Genomic DNA, 22,459 nt, shown 5'->3' on the forward strand with positions numbered 1-22,459 from the left:
CTCTTTGCTGTAGTTGCATAGCAACTGAGGAGCTGCTAGCTCCAGTTGTGTTGTGGTGGGAGCGTGCTGCACAGGGGAGGCACTGGCTCAAGATTAAGCTGGTCCCTGCTTCAATTATGAATGGGCTTCCACTGCCACTCGGCTCTGAAATGGCACCACTCAGATTGATAAGACACTGAGGAACTCTGTGGTACACTTAACTCTTACTTCTCCCCCTTTAAGGGGGGGGGCGCGAGTTTGGCTTTAATCAGAAGTATTGAACTGAAATGATTAGAGGAAGTAAATGAATAATTAACTGGCAGAGGAGGCATGGTTATGATAAGACCCTTGTTGATGGGAATATGTGAGGTTAATGATTGAGGTCAGACCTGAAAGCAAATTAAAGAGTCTCCAGTCTTACAAAGCTAGAACTTTACCAGCAAATTGGTGGTAGCTTTCGAGGGTGGGGGGTGGGGGCTGCTTTTTTAGTAACGCTTCACCATATTTAACCTTTAGACACAAGGAAGTCATGCAGAACTACCAGCTTTCCTTCATTTTCAATCCAGGAAAAAAAAAAAAAAAAAAAAAAGAGCAGCCAAACGTCTCATCTGCGACTTGTATATATATATATATATATATATATATTTTTTTTTTCATTTTTCTATTTTTTTATTATTGCAACCAACTGGAAGACAATACATCACATAAACATTATTGTAGTTTTTCAGAAAATGGAAAACAAAAATAAAAACAACATTTATATACTTTTTTTTTTTTTTTGCCACGGTATTGGACAACGTTGATATTTACATGTAGTGATGAAATAGGTCTCGAAATCATTCTTTGGCAATGTGATTGCACAATAAGGAGAAAAAAAACCGGAACATTTACTGAAATGATGAAAGAAAACAAATAAACAAACAAATAAACAAATAAAAACCAAACAACCCAGGTGTCTTCTGCATCACATCTCATTCTGACATCTCTAACCTATGGCTTTCCAATACTCAGCTCAGTCACTGAAAAGATAAAAACTACGAAACAATGATGGCAGTATCGTATGTTTTTGTTTTTGTTTTTTTTTTTAAATCAGAAAAAAAAAGGCTCAATAAAGCAAAAAAAAGCAAACAAAAGAATGGCAACGGTTTCTTTCAGATCATTATGTTTGGCAGGTTTAGTTTCGGGCTTTTCAGGCAGTGTTGTGGGTTTTCTTTGCAGGTGTTGAAGACTCGTACTTGTGGGGCAGGAGTTCATCTTTTCCACATGTCGTCTAGTGAGGACAAAAAAAAGGCGGTTGCTATAAGCAACACGCTCTGCCCTCCCCTCCCTTCCCTCAACATGCCAACTAAACTCGTCACAACACTGGATTGTTATATGGAACACAGCAGAGTGCTTGACCCGGGCCATGAGGGCACTCAGACAGATATCAGACAGGGACACGGATGGCACACAACCATAAACATGTTTCTCTCTCTTTTTTTTTTTTAATACGTCGGCATGGATACAGGATGCAAAGCCAGTGATGCATGCTACAGGTGGCAAAAAAAGGACTGTACCAGCGTTTGGGACATGCATTTTGTTTTCCCGCTTGGCTCGCTGACAATCGCTCAGCATCTATTCAGCTCGAACAAAAAACGTCGTCTGGCTCTGCTGCTATAAACAAACCCAGCCTGTGTTTGCACCCACGAAGCCGCTTCCTCCTCTGTGCAACATGAAAAAAAGAGGAACATTCATGCATCCCTGCTGAGGCAGTCTACGTCAACGTGTTTCAATCGAATCGGTGTCATGAAGTGAGATGTGCATACATCTTGCAGAGTGGCAAAACACTGAAGATAAAAAACAAAAACAAACAAACAAAACAAATGAAACAACCACTGATCACCAGATTGGACTTTTGCAGGCTTGACATCCATAACGGCAAGTCTTTTTTTTTTTTTTTTTTTAAACAAAGGGTTAAAAATAATGTTTTGCAAATTAGAAAAAACAAACAAACTGGTCATTCATGACATCTTACTTCCAGGTTTTTTTTGTTGTTTTTTTTTTTTTTTCTCTTTTTGAGATATGAGGTTTCATTCAGGACACACACGAAGTTTTCCATGCCCATCTGATTCGCACATTTACACTGAACAATGCTGATGGAGAGTTAAAGACACATGTACATTTACACACTTCTGAGAAAAACTAAACAAAACAACAACAACAAAAAAAATACTGTTATAAATAAAGACAGGCAACACTCTGTCAGGGCAACAGAGGTACTGAGGGCAGGCAGGGAAGGCAGGCACAATGTTAAAGGGTGTGTGTTCCTGGGCACACAAACACACACACTCCACAGACGTGTTCTTAGATAACACCGGCGGGTAACACTGAACACCTAAAAAAATCACTGTACAGGCAGAAGAAGACAGAAGCCCATCCCCTGAGAGGTGATTCTGCCGGCTGGCCTACGTAGCATGACCCCGAAGCCCTCGTGGGCATGGCGAGGACAGGACTAGGCAGGGATAGGGGGATGGGGGGGGGGGCATCGAATTGCAGAGTGATCTCTCTCATTCCTCCCTGAAGACGTGTCTTTGAAAGCCCGCTCAAGATAAATTAAATGCAAAATAAAAAAACCAAACAAACAAAAGAGACGACCTCCATTATAACCACGGGTATAAGAATCAGCGGGGAAAAAAAAAAAAAGAAGTTTTTTTTTCTTTCCTCTAGGATCAAGGTTTATATGAAAATAAGTCATGCTTCATGCTAAATACATCGTTTATCTTACATGATCTTTGAATAAAAAAGATTTGCTTTTTATCTTATTTACAAGCACCCATGCAATATAACTGAGAAAGTCCTGCAGGTCAAATTGCTTCAATTAAGAAAGGAAAAAAATAAAATATTTTCTAACCTTTTTACAGAGTTGTCCGCACAGGACAAATTGCTTATATCTTTATGAGGGTAGAGTGAGGGTAAACAGACACCAACAGAAACAAATCAGAACCCACAGTTCATGTATATCAGAGTCCTTGGACAGTGTCAGATGAGCAGGAAGGTTGTGGCAGCTACTGGTAGCCATGACAACTATGCCAGGTGTCTACGCCTATGGACAGAAGTACTGAGAAAAGTTTAGGGACGTTTACAGAAATGCAACAACAACAACAAAATGAAGGAGATATTGCCTCAGACCCGGCACACTATCCATCTCTATGGTGATAAACATGACCTTTTTTTTTTTTTTAATTTCAATATATTTATCTTAAATACTATGAGAGCTCTTGAAATAAACCACGTCTTTACCCATGATGCTTTTAGTATAAGTGGCGTAAAAGAATCTTAAGTGCATGAATATATATCATATTGGGTTTTACATGAATTTGACACTTAAGGTCACTCTCACTAGCTCTTCAATACTATGCCTTCGCTTGCTTTGTTTAAAAAAAAAAGAAGAGAAAAAAAACAACAAAAGATTTCTCGTCAGCTGTCGCATCGGCTACATGAAGCAACCCCGGTCGCGTATCTTTGGCACAGTCTCACGTTTGTGCTCGTGGGTGTGAAGGAGAGTGATGCTCGAGAGTCTCCGCCCATCTTTTGCCAGGCATCACTGCGAGATTTGCTACAGGTTCACGTGGAAACGAACAAGTAAGACACTAAAAAGAAAAACAAAAAACAAACAAACAAAAAAAGAAAAAAAAAAAAAAACCCAGCCGCTTCTTTGTCGCTGTGCTCCTTGGTGGGACTATTTTGTGTTTTCTTTTTTTGTTTTTATTTCGGCTTGTCCAAATTAGTGACAGAACATGCTTCTTTTATGGCTTTCATCCCCTTTTTAAAGAACAAAAACAACAAAGACCACATGAGAAATACCCACGGATGTTAGTGTTGCTGAACATGTAGGAAAACATAGATTTTTGATATTGCCACAAATAAGTAGGATTCACCTAATGCCCTGCAGATAGATTGAGGGAGATGACGAGTGTCTGTTCAGATTAATGCTGTAGTATCGTTACCTGTTCACCTATTTGTGTATTGTACTGTAAGTGTGTGTGTGTGTCTGTGTGTGTTTGTGTTTTGCATGACAGTATTTGCTTGTTTTATGCGCGTGTGTGTGTTTTAGTTTCTCAGGGCCTCTTTCTGCTCCTTCTGGCCCTTGGCGGTGCGGTTTGTGATGTTGTTGAGGCAGGCTCTGACCCCCGCCAGGTGGAGCAGCGACCCCGCCGCCTCCTTCATCTCCTCGTCGTCGCTCTCTGGCGGCTTCTCCACTGCGCGCCGCTTCTTCAGTGGCAGCGTGTCACTAATGCCCCTCGCTCGGTTTTTGGTCCAGGGTAAACTGCTGCCCGGCAGAGTCCCGGCCCCCGGCCCTGAGCTACGTCTCTGTCCGCGCAGGGGCTGCTGGGAAATGTAGGCGGCGGCAGTGGGGATGTGCGAATCCAGCGGGATCTCCCGGGGCTCGGGCTTGACGTCCGACTGAATCTCCACGGCGATGATGTCGTCGTCGTCCAGTGGGGAGGAAGAGTCTGCGACCTGGGAGGAGCACAGCCTGCTGGGGGACTTGGCGGTGCTGTAAGTGTGGTCGTCCTGGAGGTCTTCGCCGCAGGGAGGAGGCGAGCAGCAGGATACGCTGTCCTGTCCTCGGGTTAGATAATCTCCCAGGGATGATCTGTTTGAAGCAAACAGGAGAAAATGTTACTCCTGCTGTCACGCTGCCAGCCAGGTGGCACGCCTGCCTGCGTAAGCCTCGCTCTGCAAATGGACAAGAAAGCACAAAAAGTTCAGGACATAATCTGTCACCCTGAAATAGCCCCCATGGGCCTCATGCGCACATCTGTCCACTCAGATGAAAACCTATAAAGCCATTTGCTTTAGAAATGAGCAGTCGTCTGGCTGCTGGCACAGAGTCTGATCATCCTCTGTAATGGTTTAAAACATGCTCAGCAGGAAGAACAAAAAGACAGAACATCACAGGGTGAAGCTTGGTTATTACACATGGAGGGGAGACAAAGGGTGGGCAAGAATTTATCTGGTTGTTGTTTTTTTTATTATCACATACTAAGAAAGAAACTAAATGATTGAGTTTGTCTCTCAACAAACATTATTATACAGCTGTGCTAACTAGCTAGTTGCACTGGAGACATGAGTAACAACATGTTTTCATTGCAAACAGGAAGTAATTAAGTTCAGACAGGTAAGTTGGTGGTTTTGGGGTCATTAGAGGATCAACAGCTTCTCCCCCAAGCTTTTCCTATTATCTAGTGGTGGTGTTAATCTGGCACAGACCACACTGGGCTGTGTGGCTAACTCCATGTTGGGATCTGTTGGGGTGCTAAATCTGGGTTTGGATCTGTTTCAGCTTGAAATTTAAAAAAAAAAAAAAAAAAAAAATCTCTCCTTCTCCCCACACTTCTTGCACAAAGACAATGGTTCATGGCGAGATTTGTCCACAATTTCATGCCATAGCTTATTTTTAACGACTGAATTGACTACCAGCCTCGCTAGTCTCCTGTCCAACTTAAACTGGATCATGTAGCTCTTGCTTAGGGTGCTTTGGTCCAACTGAAAGAAACCCTGGTACGTTTCCACTGATAATAACCTTCATTTGGTGTGGACTAAAGGTGCAAACTCTGGTCCACTTCAAAACTGGACTCCCGGGTTCACTTTCAAGGTCACTCTGGTGCAGTTTGATTGCAGTGTGAAAGCAAAAGGACCAGGCAGTGAACCAAAGAATGAAGGGATATAGGATGCCTTGTAGCACCATGTGCTCAACTGAAGTCCCCTGGACCATTCTGGTACAAATGCACCTTGACTCAGCACCATGTAGTTTGGACACTGAAGTACTCTTTGAGTATTTTTTATAGCTTTTATTCAGCTCAAGTCTTGATTAACTAATTAGTATGGTATGATCTTATGTGTAGTCCCTACATACACTCACTAAAAACTAAATATAATGTAGTTTTCCCATATTTTCATGAAACTAATCAAGTGCTACCATATAACTACATTAGCAATGTAGCCTCATGGTAACATCAGGTCAATATCTTTCATAATGTTAGTAGTTGTATTTGCACCAGGACAAAATCTCTCCTGGAAATGTCAACGTTTATAAGAAAAATACTAAACTAAAAACCCCTTTTAAATTGACCTCAAAATGGCACAGAGCCATTGGTTATTGATTCATATCCTCAAGTTAGATTCCCACCTCCCAAAAGGGGTGGGAGTCTTGAATGGAATTATGAGACTGTATACACAATTGCAAGTTTATTGAATCTATCTACAGATACACAAGACAGATGTTTTTGTTTTGTTTAAGTAGTGCGTGGTGACCTGGTTAGGGTGAGGGTTAATTTAATTTAGCGAAGTCAACTCAACTACTATTATTATTTGAAAGGTGCTTTATGGGGCAGATTAGACAAGATTTAATCTTCTGCCTATTTTTGCATGTATAACAATGTAAAGTAGAGCTGAACATGAAATGATATGAACAAATAAATAAAATAAAAATAAAAAAAAAAATGTCTGAAAAGGCATTTCTATGTTCTTCCTCCAGTGACCTGTCAATCACCTGAGATGGCACAGAATCGGCTAATGCCACCCCGGCCACCCCTTTGACTCCGCCCCTGACTCAGTGGCAACTCTAGAGGTTAATTTAGCTACACCAGATTCTACATTACATTGCATCACAACCTCATATTTTGCTCTTGTAGTCAGAGGGTCTTTGCTTCGTAAAGCACAGAAGACAAAAGGGGGTGGGAATCCTGGTGACTCATAAATCACCAGTCGCATCAGCCTCAAAATATTCTTCCCTTCAAAATGAGAGAGTTAGCATATTAATATCTTATAAGAAAAACATGCACCCCTCACGGTGATCAAATATTCACAGCATACCTTTAGTGAGCCTTTGGGTATGTTTAATTCATTATGCGGTGCAGACCATCATACTCTTATGCTCTCGTGATGGATGTGCATGTCCATGCATGCTGCACAATGTTCTTTGAATCATGAGGCCTCTCCCTCTAATAAACCTGTTTGTGTGTGAGAGACGCTTCTATAAACACACCTGGATGAAATGTTTCCATGCAGCTGGGATCGCGTGAAAGCCCCCGACTTTTCAACACAATAAAGATGTAATTATGTAAACTATCAGTGGAAAATTTTGGTGCCGCATCTGCTTTTGTGGATGCGTGTGTGTATGCGTGTGTGTGTGTGTGTGTGTGTGTGTGTGTGTGTGTGTGTGTGTGTGTAAGTGTGTCTGAGAGGGGGGAAGTGTTTGTGCAGGGAAAACCCTGTTTGGCATTAATCACACAGTTGAGGGCAACAGGAGTAAAGTTTACCAACCTTATGGCCGAGGTTCTGCTCCCCACAGGGCTCACAGGCAGTGGTCGGATAACCGGGAAGAGAGCCTGGCTCCTGACGCGGGCGCCATTTTGGATCACTCCACGAGGAACTAAAAAGAAAGAAAAAAAAAAGAGCAGAAGACAACTTAGAAGCTTTGAAGAAAGAAAAAACTTTTTAGACATCAGGCACGTGCAACTCTGGTTCAGAAAAACAGAGGGAGCGCCTCCCAAACTTTATCGGACCTCGATAAGACGGCGAGAACGGCTCAATGAGAATTGCCCGGCCATTCGGGGAGACCAACAGGGCAATATTGATGAGCAAGGCGAGGTTAAATTGAGCGGGAAAGCGTCATAAATGAGTTAAAGCCGCTGCGATTCATTCAATTACCAACGACCGCTGGGCTCGGCTGAATCCAGTCTGTCTGATGCTGAGGGCTGAACAGCAGCCGTTGGACCCTAAAGGGGGATTCTGCAGATTTTACAAAGTAACGGACGCTTTTGTTTGGTGTTCAAGAAAAAAAAACCAACCTATAAGGGCTGAATGAAATCAAAGAGTATAAACAGGTGCATTCACCTACTAATAAGCCTAAAGATCATGTATTTACATCAAAAGATCATCAGAAAATACATTTCTCCAGTGGTTCAACTCAAAAATTCGAGGAAACAGCTACAAAAAAAGGTACAAATGTACATTTAGCTTTAATTGTTTTTGGTTTAGAAACACCCAGTTAATATATTGCAACTTTTATTTCCCCTCTTTTACTAAAAGCTTCACAGTAATTTGATAATGAAAACAAATACTCATTAAAGAATGCAAATAAGGTGATTAGTGGTTCTGATTTGAGTGTTTGTTTAGTCCAAAATTTGAACAAGTGTGATTATTCATTTTGCTTTAAACTAATAAACCTCCTGACTAATTGACAGACTAACACAATTTTCTTTTACCTCCAAAGACTTTAAGGTGATCTAGCGACAATTCAGAAATCCACACATATGTTTTCATTACGCCCTTGGATTGCTGTAAACGTCAGAGTAACGTGTTAGAGACCTGCCAGATAAGATCAGGGCCAACTTGGCCGGATGGAGGAAGTCAAAACACAAATTTGTTTTTTAATTGAGCAGAAAACCTGATATGATTCTGCACCATTACATCTAAATACCATCTTACTCCATCTGGAGCTCTCTAAATAGGCTCAATGGTCTCTTTATTAGGTACACCTGCGCAGTGCTTGTTAACGTAAATAACTAATCAACCAATCACATGGCTTAAAACACAGAACTTTTAACTACAGACTCACCAATACAGACAAAAAATGTGATGTTTACGTTAACATGCCACTTGGCTGAAAAAGAACAAAGTGATGACTGTATTTCTCCAAGTAAAACAGCAAGAAACTGTGAGCGTTCATCATTTAGCTACTTTGGTCACCATGCCGGAGGATAACGTGAATAATGCTCAAAACAGAGAGGTCATAGAAGAAAACCCCACAGATATGGTGTACAGATCTTCCTGTCAGAGGCACAATACACAGCCAGGATGATGGAGCAGCTTTGTGACAAATCCCAGTATATTCTCCAGAGGCCCACTTGCCTGGACTTGAAAATCTGTTGGGATGGTTGAATATCAGGGTCTACGTGCCCGAAGCAATAAAGCAGCTGGTGGATGCGAGACAGAAACAGCTCTTACACCAATGTTAGCTTCAAAAGTTAATATATGTGCAGTTCAAGAAAAGTTCAAAGTTTGGTGGGATGAACCAGCTGCTTTTTTTCTTTTTGCAAAGTTAAATAACATGACTGAATCACATTGTATCTGAAGTTGAAGAAATAGATCAGGAGTTACTGCTGGCAATGTTAAAATGGAGGAATTGACAGAGAAGGAATTAAAATAAATTATTTTATAAAAAATCATTTGAAGCATATAAAGGATAAAGAGTGAGATTTTCACTGTAAATTTTAGTTTCTTTAATATAACTGTTTTTATTTTAACAATTTGTTGGACCCTGTTTATTAGTTTAATTCAGGTTTAATTTATCTTGTGATTGTTTCTATATGTCTTGAACTTTTATTTTGTATTAGTTCACATGGTGTAAAACAGCATGATGCTGCATTAAGTGTTTATTTAATTTGTTTAATTATTATTCATTTTTATTTTACCTTTTTTTCTAACCATTGATGTCTTTTCCTTGTCTGTCAACCAGTAAGCATGCATACCTGTGCAGGTTAGCTCATTAGTGACTGTAACAGAAATGTCTGAGCCGCAGCAAACAATGACCCGGATCAAGACTTAACTGGTCGCAACATGTTGGTCTTTTTATTATTATATTTTTGCCATGTTGTGTTCTTTTTTTTGTTTTTTTTTTAACTGGAGAAGATCAAAATTTGCTACTTATTGCTGTTTTCTGTCTTTGGGCTAAGCTAAGCTAAGCTACATAGCTATAGTTAACTCAACAAGATCCTGAATATAAAGTTTATTTTTTTCCTTTGTTGGTATTTCACATCTATGTTCAGCCTATTTATCTAATTGTTTTAAAAAGATAGTTTAAAAGCATGTTAGTACCCCTCTTAAATCCGTATGTAGAATAGTATTGTTGGAACTGATGTTGAACAAAATCACACTTTTAAATACACTATTTGGGCTTTTGGAGTAGTTTCTGTAAGAATTTTACTATTGCATCTAAAACTGTAGACAGGAAGGGATGTCGGAAAAAACAGACAGTGTCATGAAAACAACCCAATTGCAAGAAGCGCAGTAACAACACGTCACCTGTAGATGGGGTGTATTTATTATAACCCTTTAAATAAATAAATACATGCCATGTACGGGCCAGATGCTGTTACTGACGTTTCTACATACCGGTTTAAGGATGATTCTAACTTGCTCTTTCAATAATAAAACTGATTATTTTCTAGTGAATATACAATTCATACAAAGATCCGGTTGGATTAGCTTAATGAGTTACAAATGAAAAAAATGTCACTTTTACAACATGTTTAATTTGCATGGATTAAACTAAAAAGGCAGCTAATAACTGCTTAGCCAAGCTAAATAGCTGATTTCAAGTCTCAACAAGATGCTGGATAAGCATATTCTTAAAAAATGCTGAACCAATTTTTGGACCATTCTTTTTTTTTTTTTTAATAATTTTTTTTAAAAACATTATTTGGAAAAAAAAAACCCTACTCATTTTACCAAATTAATTTGACTGAGAACTAATAAACAAAATGAACAGCTTGAGGGGAAATCATTAAGAAAAAAGAAACAAAGAAAAAATGAAAAAGTGGCACGTCTGCACTTGTTAACATGTTATTTGGTGACTTTAACTCTCAACAAGATACTGAAGGAGTGCATTATCGAAAAATGTCCAAGCTGTTCCTTAACATTTCTCATTAACACTTTATTTTTTCCAGAGATTAGACTGTGAACTAATGAATAAGATAAACTACTTTAGAGAGACATAGTAAAAAAAAAAAAAAATAATACCAATAAGAAAAGTTTCCATTTCCACTGGTTATAAGATTCTGAGCTGCTTTCCGGTAGAGTAAAAATTAAAGTTATAATTGAATCAAATGTTCACAACTTCCAAATAGAAATGTTCTTCTGAAGCAGTTTCAGATTTTCCACTGAGGTCCCAGTTTTTCTGCCAGTGTCCTACTTCCGCTGAAGACTGGACTCTGCAGAGTAGCGGGAACATCTACGTAGCTTATAAGATTAAAAAAAAAAAGAAAAGAACCAAAAGCTTCCATTATTCAAGGCTGACTGCTCACCACAGCCATCCTAGTTTGGGAAAAACAGCTGCCATTTTCATCTCGGGGGTCAGTCTGTGTTTTGCAGATGATGACCTGCTGTGTTCTTTGTCTTCCGCTGAGGCATTTGTAAAGGCTCAAATACAAACACCGATGCACCACAGCATCAGATTAGTGCAGCATCAGCTTTGTTTTTCTGTTGGCTCTCAGGCCCAATCATTACATTTTCTGATTAATATTATGATGAAGAGAAATTTTATTCTCCCAAGGAGCCAACAGCTCATTAAAACATACAAGATGTCAAGACGAGACCCTCCCATAAACAGTCGTATATATTTGGTTCATGCTCAAACCCACAGATGGACAAACGTTGGATGAATTATGATTGAGACGTTGGTGGTGTTGTCATGGTAAGAGTGTCTTATAGCCTTTCCCCTGGCCAGCTGTGTCCACAGTAATCTTATTGACTGCAGTTAGCGTGGCTCTGCCCCTGATATCTCCAGCTCTGCTCTCCATAACCTTATAAGTAAGTCCCTGCACAGAGTCTCTCTTGTAATCTTGATCACTTGCTGCATGGCTCTGTGTGTGTGTGTGTGTGTGTGTGTGTGTGTGTGTGTGTGTGTGCAGTGCATTAGGTCTCCTCGGGTTGACATGCACCCCACCCCTCCTTTCCCCACCTCTCGCTCCAGAGTAGGGCTTTGGGTTGCCATGGCAACCATTCCCCTTCCACATGCCACAGAGTGGTAGATCATGCATCAGAAGAGATAGAGGGAAGAAGAGAAGGAGGGAACGGGGGAAGGAAATACCGGGGTCTGTTTGACACAGACTTTCATAGCTCAGACACATTCCCGACCACTGTTTACCCTTGACACACAGACACACAGACACACACACACACTTTGCTTTAGTTCAAGTAAAGACAACTTTCCCGCCTGTCTTCATCACTTCCCTTGTTGTTTTTTTCTTTCCAACAAGCCTTTCTTTTTCTTCCTCTGATACCATCTACATGTAGATTTTTTTTCTTTTGCCCCCTTTCTGTATCGATCCTGCTGTTATTCTATGTATAGAGGTGACTCATATCTCCAACTCAGCATGGATGCTGTCTCTGCAGGTAAAAGCCTGGGACATATGCTGTGGAGACGAGGTGGAAAACTAAACAGAGAAAGGCCAGGAAGTGCTTTGCAGGCGTACCACTGTAGTTGCAGCCCCGTAAGTGCAGAACAGTAAGCGTAGCTCCATAAGCGCAACACCGTAAGCGCAGCACCGTAAGCATAGCACGGTAAGCGCAGCACCGTAAGCATAGCACCGTAAGCGCAGCACCGTAAGCATAGCACCGTAAGCGCAGCACCGTAAGCATAGCACCGTAAGCGCAGCACCGTAAGCATAGCACGGTAAGTGCAGCACGGTAAGCATAGCACGGTATGTGCAGCACCGTAAGCATAGCACCGTAAGCGCAGCACCGTAAGCATATCACGGTAAGTGCAGCACGGTAAGCATAGCACAGTAAGCGCAGCATGGTAAGTGCAGCATAGTACCGCAGTACCGTAAGCGCGGCGCCGGATCAAAGAAAAACTCTTCAGATGAGCCAACATGAGAAGGTGCCTTTCTGCATCTATGACTTTTTCCTAGAGAAAAAAATATCCTGTATCGTGTTTCTCCTGTGGTCAGCTGCTCTAGTCTGCTTCCTGCATCTTCGCCTGCTGCATCCTTTTTTCTTCCAGGGCGAATCTGCCCCCCGCCCTCCCCAAACCCGAAGCCATCGACCCTCCTCTGCTCCCTTGTTAAATGTGTTCCACATGGTTCTGCAGGCTGCAGTCTCTGCACAGCCAGCAGAGGACTGCACAAACACACACATACATACATACAGTCACAAGGTTCAGAGGTCGCTCCCAGCAGAGCTTCAGAAAGCACCCGTTTGAAAGTGGCCTCTCGTTCAGTCAGAACACCTCTTCCATGTCTACTTGCCTGCCTGGCTGCTGTGTGTTAAACTGAGAGCAGTCTGAGGGCCGGTTGCATACTAATGCTGCTTGACTGGCTGCCTGACTGACAGGCTGGATCGCTGGTGGGATGAAGTTGCTGGAAGTTTAACTGGATGGCTAACTGGCTTGTCTATCTGACACTAAGTGCTCTGCTGACTGACATGTGATATTACTTGCAGAGGGAAGTCAAAACATAAGCATCATTTGAGTCCTGTAACTTAATAAGCCTTTTAAACAAGCAACACACTTTTAACGACACTTAGTCTGTTCTGAACCTAAGATGATGTGGACTCCTTCAGAATTTCAAGGTGTAATTTAACTAAAAAGTTCATTCATTCATTCATTTATGTCCTATACAACTTATTCCTAGAGGAAGCTTGAGACTATCCCAGCCATCATCGAGCGAGAGGCAGGCTACACCCTGGACAGGTCGCCAGTCCATCACAGGCAACTTAAAAGCTGTTTTCATCAGTCTGCTACTGGAAAAAAACAATCATGCATTACATTTAGGAGGAGGAGAATTACTTATTGTGCAAGCAGCTGATGTGAAAAAGCTATGTTGAGCCCCTCATTTCCGTTTTAGGAAGTAGGTGCAGTGATTGATTGAGTTGTGAAAATATAAATGCAAATACAGTATATAAAAGCAATGAATAGAAATTGCAAAGTTCAAATGAGCTTGAAAGCCAATATTCAGGATGAGCACCTTTATTTTGGGGATTCCTTATAGCAGTCCTCAGTAGCAACAGACCTGTTGCTGCTAATTTTCGGTCCAGTTCTTGGCCATTTGGCATTCATCAGCATTTTCTTGCCATTTGTCTTCTTTATAAATGGCTTTTTAGCTGACACTCTTCATGGCAAAGCATTTCTGATCAGGCTTTGGCCAATAGTAGATGGATCAATTACTTAAAAACTTAGGAGAAAATTATCTAGCTATGTAATTTATCTGGATGGCATTAATTTGGCTTCCAGTACCACTGTGAGAAACCTTGGAGTTATTCTTGACCAGAACTTGTCCTTTAGCTCTCATTTAAAACAGGTTTCTAGAACCGCCTTCTTCCACCTGCATAATTTTGCAAAAATTAGGGGCATCTTGTCTCAGAAAGATGCAGAAAAACTAGTCCATGCCTTTATTACTTCAAGACCGGATTACTGCAATTCCTTATTTATGGGTTGTCCCAAATATGTCCTGAAAAGTCTCCAGCTGATCCAAAATGCTGCAGTGAGGGTTCTGATGTGGAGAGATCATATTTCACCAGTTTTAGCCTCTCTACACTGGCTCCCTGTTAAATTCAGGATAAAATTTAAAATTCTTCTCCTCACATATAAAGCTCTCCATGACCAAGCTCCAGTGTACATAAAAGATCTCATAGTTCCATATATTCTAAATAGAGCACTTCGCTCTCAGGCTGCAGGTTTACTGGTGGTTCCCAGAGTCTCAAAGAGTACTATGGGAGGAAGGACCTTTAGCTATCAGGTTCCTCTCTTATGGAACCAGCTCCCACTGTGGGTTCAGAGGCAGACTCCCTCCACACCTTTAAGATCGAGCTGAAAACTTTCCTTTTTCATGATTCTTATAGTTAGGATATGAGCATCTCCTGAGTTGGAGTCTGCGTGTACGGGACCCAACTGTCCAGGTTATCCTCTTTGCTCTTATAGTTATGGGTAGTCTAGCCAACCTTTACAACAATGGGGACGTTACCTAATGCACTGAGAAGTACCATGCTCCATTTTTCTAATGTATGAATGTATAAATATATGACATTATTGCCATCTCTAACAATTTCTCCTTTTTCCGCAGGTCTTCCTGAATAAATGCAGTTGTACATGTTGATCTGTCTTTCCTGTCGTCTCCACCCCAACCAGTCGAGGCAGATGACTGCCATCCCTGAGGTTTTCTTCCTGTTAAAAGGGAGTTTTTTTCCTTCCCACTGTCGCCTCGTGCATGCTCAGGATGAGGGATTGGATCGAAGTCATAATTCGATGCAATCAGTTGGTTTCTATTATAGGTTATGTATGAATTGGGTTGAAATGATGTGTTTGTAAAGTGCCCTGTGACAACATTGTTGTGGAGGGGTGCTGAATTGAATTGAAATCAATTGTGGCCATGTTCCTATCGCAGGGAAGTCCAAAGTCAACTATGGAGAATTACAGTGTCCGTGCTGCAGAAACAACAAATCATGAAGCTTTAGCAGCAAAATTTGTAAAAAAAAAAAAAAAACCAAGAAACAAGAAAAGCTAACTCCACATAAAGATCTCTTTTTTGGCTTAATGTTTTGTCTGCTGTGTTTGTTTGAGCTCTTGCAACTGTTTTTGCAATGTGTTTTTTCTATGCTGCAAATGGAAAAGAAACTGAAATGATCTGAACTTTTGTCCGGATCACTTTTGTTTAACGACACAGTGAACACTGCACTGAAATATTCCAACATTTCAGCCAATAGCTCTTTAGGAATCGCATTGTTGATGCAAAAATATTTCTCCAAGTCTGCTGAACTGTGATGGCTTTGGTGTTTTTGTTCCACAACTAAAGAAAAGGAAACAGATAAATGCATCTTCTTGACAGGCTGCTGGTAATAAAGTGTCAAAAAATACCACTTAAATCTGGTTCTTTGCTAAGTTGTCTTTTATGTGTCAACATAATGCCGGTTGATAGCATGATGGTGCTTTTTTATGCCTGAATGATTTTTAGCTCAGAGGTATGATGTTTAATAAAAATCACATTTCTCTGAAAATGGTCAGGTACAAGGACTGGACTGGAAATGAGGAAAAAAACAAAACAAAACAGCAAGTCTGAGAAAAGAATATAAAGAATGAGGGATGACTGTACATATTCTCACATTATTCATAAACTCACCAGTAGGAAACATTTAGTTGTGTTGCCATTTGAGATAAATCAAATTATTTATTTACTAGAACTTTACTTTATATTTGTCTCTGCAATGATTTTGCTTTAGTAAGTTTGTTTATTTAAATAACTGCTGGTGTCTAAAGTTGCAGTAAAGCAATTTTTTTTAAAAATGTTTTGCTACAGGTAAAAAGATATCATTAGTCGACAGATATTTACTTCATGGCTGACAGATTAATAACTAGGAGTGGGAAAGTCGAATAGAAAAATCGGAAATCAGGATTTTTTTGTTTCATAATTTTAAAATCTATTTTTGTTAAATAAGGGATTTTATTTCAAACAAATAAATATAATCCATAATAAAAAAATTTTTATTGATCTTTTTACTCGTCTTCCTGGGCATTGATATTATCAGATTGATGGTCTGGCTACTGTGTTGTTTTTTCCTAATTGAAATCTAGAAAAGTGACGAGCAAAAAAAAAAAAAAAGTTTTGTACATTTATTTTGTTTTTAATCTACAAAAATGAGCAATATCGAAGAATTGTGAGAATCGCAATTTAAATCGAATCGGCACCCAAAGAAATTGCAATAGAATCGGTACAAAAGCATTTCGTCACAGCCCTATTAATAACATGTTTAAAGGATCTTTGGTCTCAAATTGTCTTTTCTTAATCGTAGCTCAACAGAAAAGGGGGTCATAGAGAGTAGGGAGTGACATGCAGCAAAGTGTCACAGGCCGGGAATCAGACCGGGGCTGGTTCTGAGCAGCTCTGGTTGAAATATTGCTGTCACACATAGTAAATGAGGCAGTTGCTCAACCAGTTGAGCTACATGCAGCCCTAGGTTAATATCATTTTGCAGCTGATGTAAATTTCCTATTCAAATATTAAAAAGAGACCACTTATATCAGGGATTACCCACTCTGGGCCGGGGTCCGGCAGGATTTACCCATTTCCCTGCTGCCAGAAACCTATCCAAACTAAATGTATCTGGTTGTCAAGTTTTGAGCAATTCTCTTTATGATCCTTTAATTTGGCAGGTGTGTTGCAGCAGGTAAACTTCTAAAACCTGCAGGACACTGGACCAAGGAGTCAGCAGTTGGTGATCTCTGACTTAGACCAAGCAGAGTTTCTATTTTCTGGACAACTGAACGGTGAACTTTGAGGCTTGTGCGTAGGGATGGGTACTGACTTTAGTATCAACGATATAAGTATAGTTTATAAGTACTGTCTCAATATGTGACCATTTTCTTCTAGTCTGTACCTGGTGGAAAAGTGTTTTTACCAACCAAATTAACACCCACCAACCTGTTAAAAGTATGGTTAAAATTAGACATACCAATTGGTGATGAATGAGGAGTTGAGCTGGAAAAAGAGGACTTTTAACAAAAAATTACTTGTATTGGGTTGTGATTGGGTGGTATACATTCACAAACACACACACACACACACACACACACACACACACACACACACACACACACACACATAAAAAACAAAAATAAATTTAAAAAAAAAAACAACATGGTGTCAATTTAAGAACAAAAAAGACAACTAAAGAAGACAAAGTGGTACAAAGTGTGTGATGTGAAAATATAAGAAACATTCGAAACAACAAAGACAGAAGGTACATCCATGAATCAGGAGTCAGCTCTGTTGTGAGTTAAGGTCTGAAGTTAGATGTAAAGAGCAAATCTTGGCCCTCATCTAAGAGACATTAGCTAAAGACGAGCCCCATGTCGGTTTTGTAGGAGTTGAAAGTTTTTAACTTAAATGTGATTTGTTTAGCATGAGTTTACAGTCCCATCAAGAAAAAAACCCATCAGTACAAGTATGGAGAAACTGTATGACAGAAGTACTCAATTCGGTCCAACAAGGGCCACAATGTTGCAGGTTTTCCATGTAATACTGCTCCAACAAAGCTGTTTCAAATGAATGAATCTTTGTGCAGAACCAGTAGGACACATTCACATCAGCCTTTTTGATTTGAATCCTCGTCTGTTTGCTCGGAAAGTCCGCTTCATTTGGGGAGCTGTGAATGTGCCAAACGAATTCTGATTTGGAGCAAAGATGCAGACTCGATTCACCAACAAACGTAGGTCTAAGTCCGTTTCTAGCAGACCGAATACAAGAAGCGGACAACAAAATTAATTACTTCTGCATTTCCCGTAACATTGCATTGTGAGTATATACATGGCGCTTGTCTTCTGCCTCGTTTGTTGGTCATACTGCTTCCAGTGTATTTCTGCAGTATAATTATATAAGACAAAAAATAAAACCCAAAACAGCAATAGTTTTTTGCTCCATGTTTATTTTTCAATGGAATCTTCTTCTTCATGCGAGTCTTGTACCGCTCTTTTTCTCCATCTTTGGTGAGAATGGGGATATATTATTGTAAAGGTTTGTCTCTTTTGACCAAAATGCAGCCTGAACACGATCTCAGTCTGCATTGAAAAAACCCTGTACAACTGAGCCGAGTCCCGAATCTGTCTGAGGCTAGCGGACATTCCTGATATGGATGCAACCTTAGAGCCGTTGAATTTGATTCACGTGTGTTAAAGCAGGAATACAGGAATACATAGACAACCTGCTGGAAAGCGGCCCTTGTAGGACTGAAACAAATATCCCTGCTGTGTGATGATACAGGAGGTGAGCTGAGCACTCAGTTACCAATTGTTTATATTACAAGAGCTATTTCAAATACACTATAAGGACATCTGAGACATCCTGATCTTAAATCACAGCGTTTCATATGGTGTTGGATCACCCTTTGCAGCTATACCAGCTTCAACTCTTCTGGGAAGGCTTTCCACAGGGTTTAGGAGTGTGTTTATGGGAATTTCTTTTACTGTTCTTCCAAAAGTCAATATTTTGAGGTCAGGCACTGATGGTGGATGAGATGGCCTAGATTGCAGCCTCCACTCTCAAGCAGGCCAATCAAATTCCTCCACACCGACCAGGCTGATCCATGTCCTTATAGACCTGAATAGATCAGATTAATTCAACAGTTTGATGGGGTGTCCCAATAATTTAGGTAATTTAGTGTTTGTGTGTATTAATGCTGCTGGGTGATTGAGAGACAAAAAAACGGGGAAGAGCAGAACATCTCTGGAAGCTCTGGGAATGGGAGGTGGAAGTGGTAACTGTGGCAACTAACAGCCCCCATCCTACGGCATCTTATAGCTCCTTTCACCCCCGTCACAACTTTCTTTCACCCTTCTGCCTCTAAATATCAACCCTGACCATTCTCGAGCTTTCTCCTTTCACAAAAATGAAAAACTTTCCAATTTCTTGTCCTCCTTTGTCCAAGACTTGTCTTTTTATCTATCCGTCCATCTCGTCCAGCTGCTCAGACACATCACTCAAGAGTGTGCACGTCTAGAGGGAGTCCAGGTTTTCAGGCACTCTCTCCAACCCCGGCTCCTTGACCATTACTACTCCATTATCAGCGGCGATAGAGAGCTCGCCGCAGACGCCTAATGTATCCATTTCCCCCTCCATTTATGGCTCGGCGGCCCAGCTAGCTCCCGGAGTGCTTCCTGATTGGGATTGAATGTCGATTTAAACTGCCGTCCAGCCACCAGAGAGGAGGTCAGTGGGAAGAGGAGGACGAGAGGAGACGAGAGGAATAATGGGAAATATGAGGAAAAAGGAAGTGAGACTGCACATATGTTATGATGAATGAAGGGAGGAAGCGATGGGATTGCAACCAAATCTCTGCTTTGAAGCTCAGCTTCCCCCCCCCCCCCCCCCCCCTTTCTTTTCTCTCTCGCTTATTGTATCTCAATCACTTCTTTTTTTTTTTTTTTTTTTTTTTAAAAAAAACAAACTTTCAAATACGCCTCTGCAGAAAAAAAAAGCATCCCTCTTTGGCGGCGAGCCAAGTGTCAGAACTCGGCGCTCGGTATTCTCAAGGTGCGCTTCTAAAAAGAGGGATTTGGAATTGAGATGATTGGAGTTGGCACATCCGTAGAGGGTGGAGGGAGGGGAGGACGAGAGAAGATGGCAAGACAGAGAGAAAGGGAGAAAAACAGAAAGAAACAGGCAGATCTCTCTCTCACACACACACACACACACACACACACACACACAGAGTACAAGACTTGGAGGTGAAAACGGTACCTTGTAGGAGAACTCCTCCGTTCTTTCTGAAGAGGGGACTCCCCGACCACAATGGAGGACTAGAAGAGAAAGAAGTAAAGAGAAAAGCAGGGAGGGGGTGAGAGAAAAGGAAAAAACTGGTCAATCATTTGATCACGTAGCGGCAGCCAAGCAGCCCAGCCGGCTTCATCGGGAGGCAGATAGCGAGGCAGGAATTTGAGCCCATAAGCCAATGCTTCTGATTATAGTGATTAGAATCCCGGGTGTCCCACTGTTGCCATTATTCCCTGTGATTACCTCAGAGAATTACAGCCTCGACGCTGTAGTCCATGGGGGTAATTTCTCATGACAACCCCCCACCGCCCTCCACTGGTCCATTCATACACAACCGTCACCAATGCCAAGCATTTAACGCTCGTGCCACGCAGGCATGTTTAAGACACATGTGCATACAGGGTGACACATTAAAACACAGGCATGCTGCAGACACACACACACACACACACACACATCTAGGTTTTTCTTGATTTATCGGGACTCTTAAGTGATATAATCCACTCCCAGAGGCATCTAACCCCGATATTAACCCTAAATGCTCCATCCTGCAGCAATCACTCAAACTTGGGTCAAACATTTCAGTGCACACAAAGCTGTCAAGCTTAATAGATTCCCAGGGTTTGGACCCCACATAGGCAGCAAAACAAAATCTACCAACACACACACACATACACACACAAAGCTGAAGACTCACTTTAAGTGATCATTGCACCACTAATGAGGGAGGTAATGACAGCATTTCTCACATAGACGGAGATATCCTCATTCACACATCCGCTCACGCAGACAAAAAAAAAAAAAAAAAAACCCACAATAGGCACAGTTCTGCTGCTGGAGCCATAATTCTAAGATAGATGGAGGAAGATGCAGGGATATGGATGGAGAGGAGAAAGAGGCTGTAAGAGCTTTTCCAGGTTGAGTGGACTTTAGCTCTCCATTAGACTCACAGCTTCTTTCTTTTTTCCGTCCTCTGTAGCCAGACAGGCTGTTCTTTAGGACAGCCAGAGACAACATGGATAAGCTTTGATGGCTTTGGTCATACTATATGTACAGCCACACACACACACACACACACACACACACACACACACACACACACACACACACACACACACACACGCACAAACAGGACAGCAGACACCTGGAGATGCTGTGAACTCTGAAAAAGCATCCCACTTGTTTCCACTCATCGGCAGACTTTCCTTTGTAACGCCAGTTGTGTTTTATGTCGCTCTAATCTGCTGAATGAGAGGATTTGGATGTCCGCACTCGTGATGCTGCTCTCACCTCGCCAGATGCAGGGGGAAAGACGGACACACACACACACACACACACACACACACACATACACACACGCAGTAAAAGCAAAGCAAAAGCAGCGAGCGCAAATTTCAGCCCTGAGCCACCTGCTGTTGCTATGGAGAGTTGCCACATTGCGTTGCCACGGCGATAACATATTTTTCCTGCGCTAACAGCCTGTCTGTTTTCCCTACCACCCCTCCACCACCCATCTCATTCTCCCCTCTTTTTTTTCACTCCTTCTTTCCGCCTCTCCTCCCATCTCTCAACAAATGGCTTCACAGCGTGACAGCACCTGACTTATACTACATGTGTTGCCATGGTGGCATTCCTGTTGCCAGGGTGACCCTGTGCATTAAATGTAGTGGGCGACGGTATATTCCCCTCCCTCCCTCTTTCCCACAGCCAACATCATCTACCGGCATCTTTCTTTTTATTTCCTGCATGGGAGGAAAAAAAAGGAGAGCGGCAGGAGAAAGAGGAATGAAAAGCACTCCTCCTCATCCTCCCTTGAGACGCTCTCCTTCCATCTATTCTTCCCTCCCTTCTTCCTCTCATCCAGATGCTGATGGGGTGTGAAGGAATGCACCACGGAGCTGACCTCCTACCCAGCATGCTCCGTCTCTTTCTCCCTCTCTCTCTCTCGCTCTCACACACACCAGACGCATCCACTTATACTCGTGCATCGGAAACACACATCTGCTCAGAAACACACACTCCCAGACGCGCATCCCGTGAGCTGGAGCTGCACGTGGGGGTCGACCGGTGCAGTGTGAGTTATTACAATCCATGAAAAAAGCGGGAGGTGTGAGCGACAAACAGCAGAGGACAAAGAAGTGCTCCTTTTGGAACTCCTTCCAACACCACTCCTTAGCCTCCTGCTCCCCTCTCCTCCAGCACTTCCTCGCTATCTATCCTCATCATCCTCTACGTTCATTCTCTGCGTTCAACTGCTGCAGACAGTCCTTGACCTTAACATAATAGACATGCTGTGCAGCCATTCATGGTCATTACACTTCATACATAATATTCTTGAAAGTGAGAGCTCTTGAGAGAGATATCATGTTATATTGATTGGACTTGAGCTCTTGAACACAAGACGGGAGCAGAAAATATTTTACGCCAACATTTGTATCTTTGCATGCGTTTTT

At 41.5% G+C, this 22,459-nt stretch overlaps 1 protein-coding gene across 1 annotated transcript in view; it reads right to left on the reverse strand.

Moving 5' to 3' along the window:
• Positions 1 to 607: 607 nt before the first annotated feature.
• Positions 608 to 22,459, reverse strand: part of ches1 (checkpoint suppressor 1) — an 83,504-nt gene continuing 61,652 nt past the window's right edge. Inside the window, exons 4-6 of the mRNA XM_079255674.1 lie at positions 19,974 to 20,032; positions 7,288 to 7,396; positions 608 to 4,615 (exon numbers count right to left, since the gene is read on the reverse strand). Coding sequence (XP_079111800.1) covers positions 4,069 to 4,615; positions 7,288 to 7,396; positions 19,974 to 20,032 — 715 coding nt within the window. The 3' untranslated portion in view covers positions 608 to 4,068. The remainder of the gene's footprint in view (positions 4,616 to 7,287; positions 7,397 to 19,973; positions 20,033 to 22,459) is intronic.

Source organism: Telmatherina bonti (assembly GCF_933228915.1).
Source record: "Telmatherina bonti genome assembly, chromosome: 16".
NCBI lineage: Eukaryota > Metazoa > Chordata > Actinopteri > Atheriniformes > Telmatherinidae > Telmatherina > Telmatherina bonti.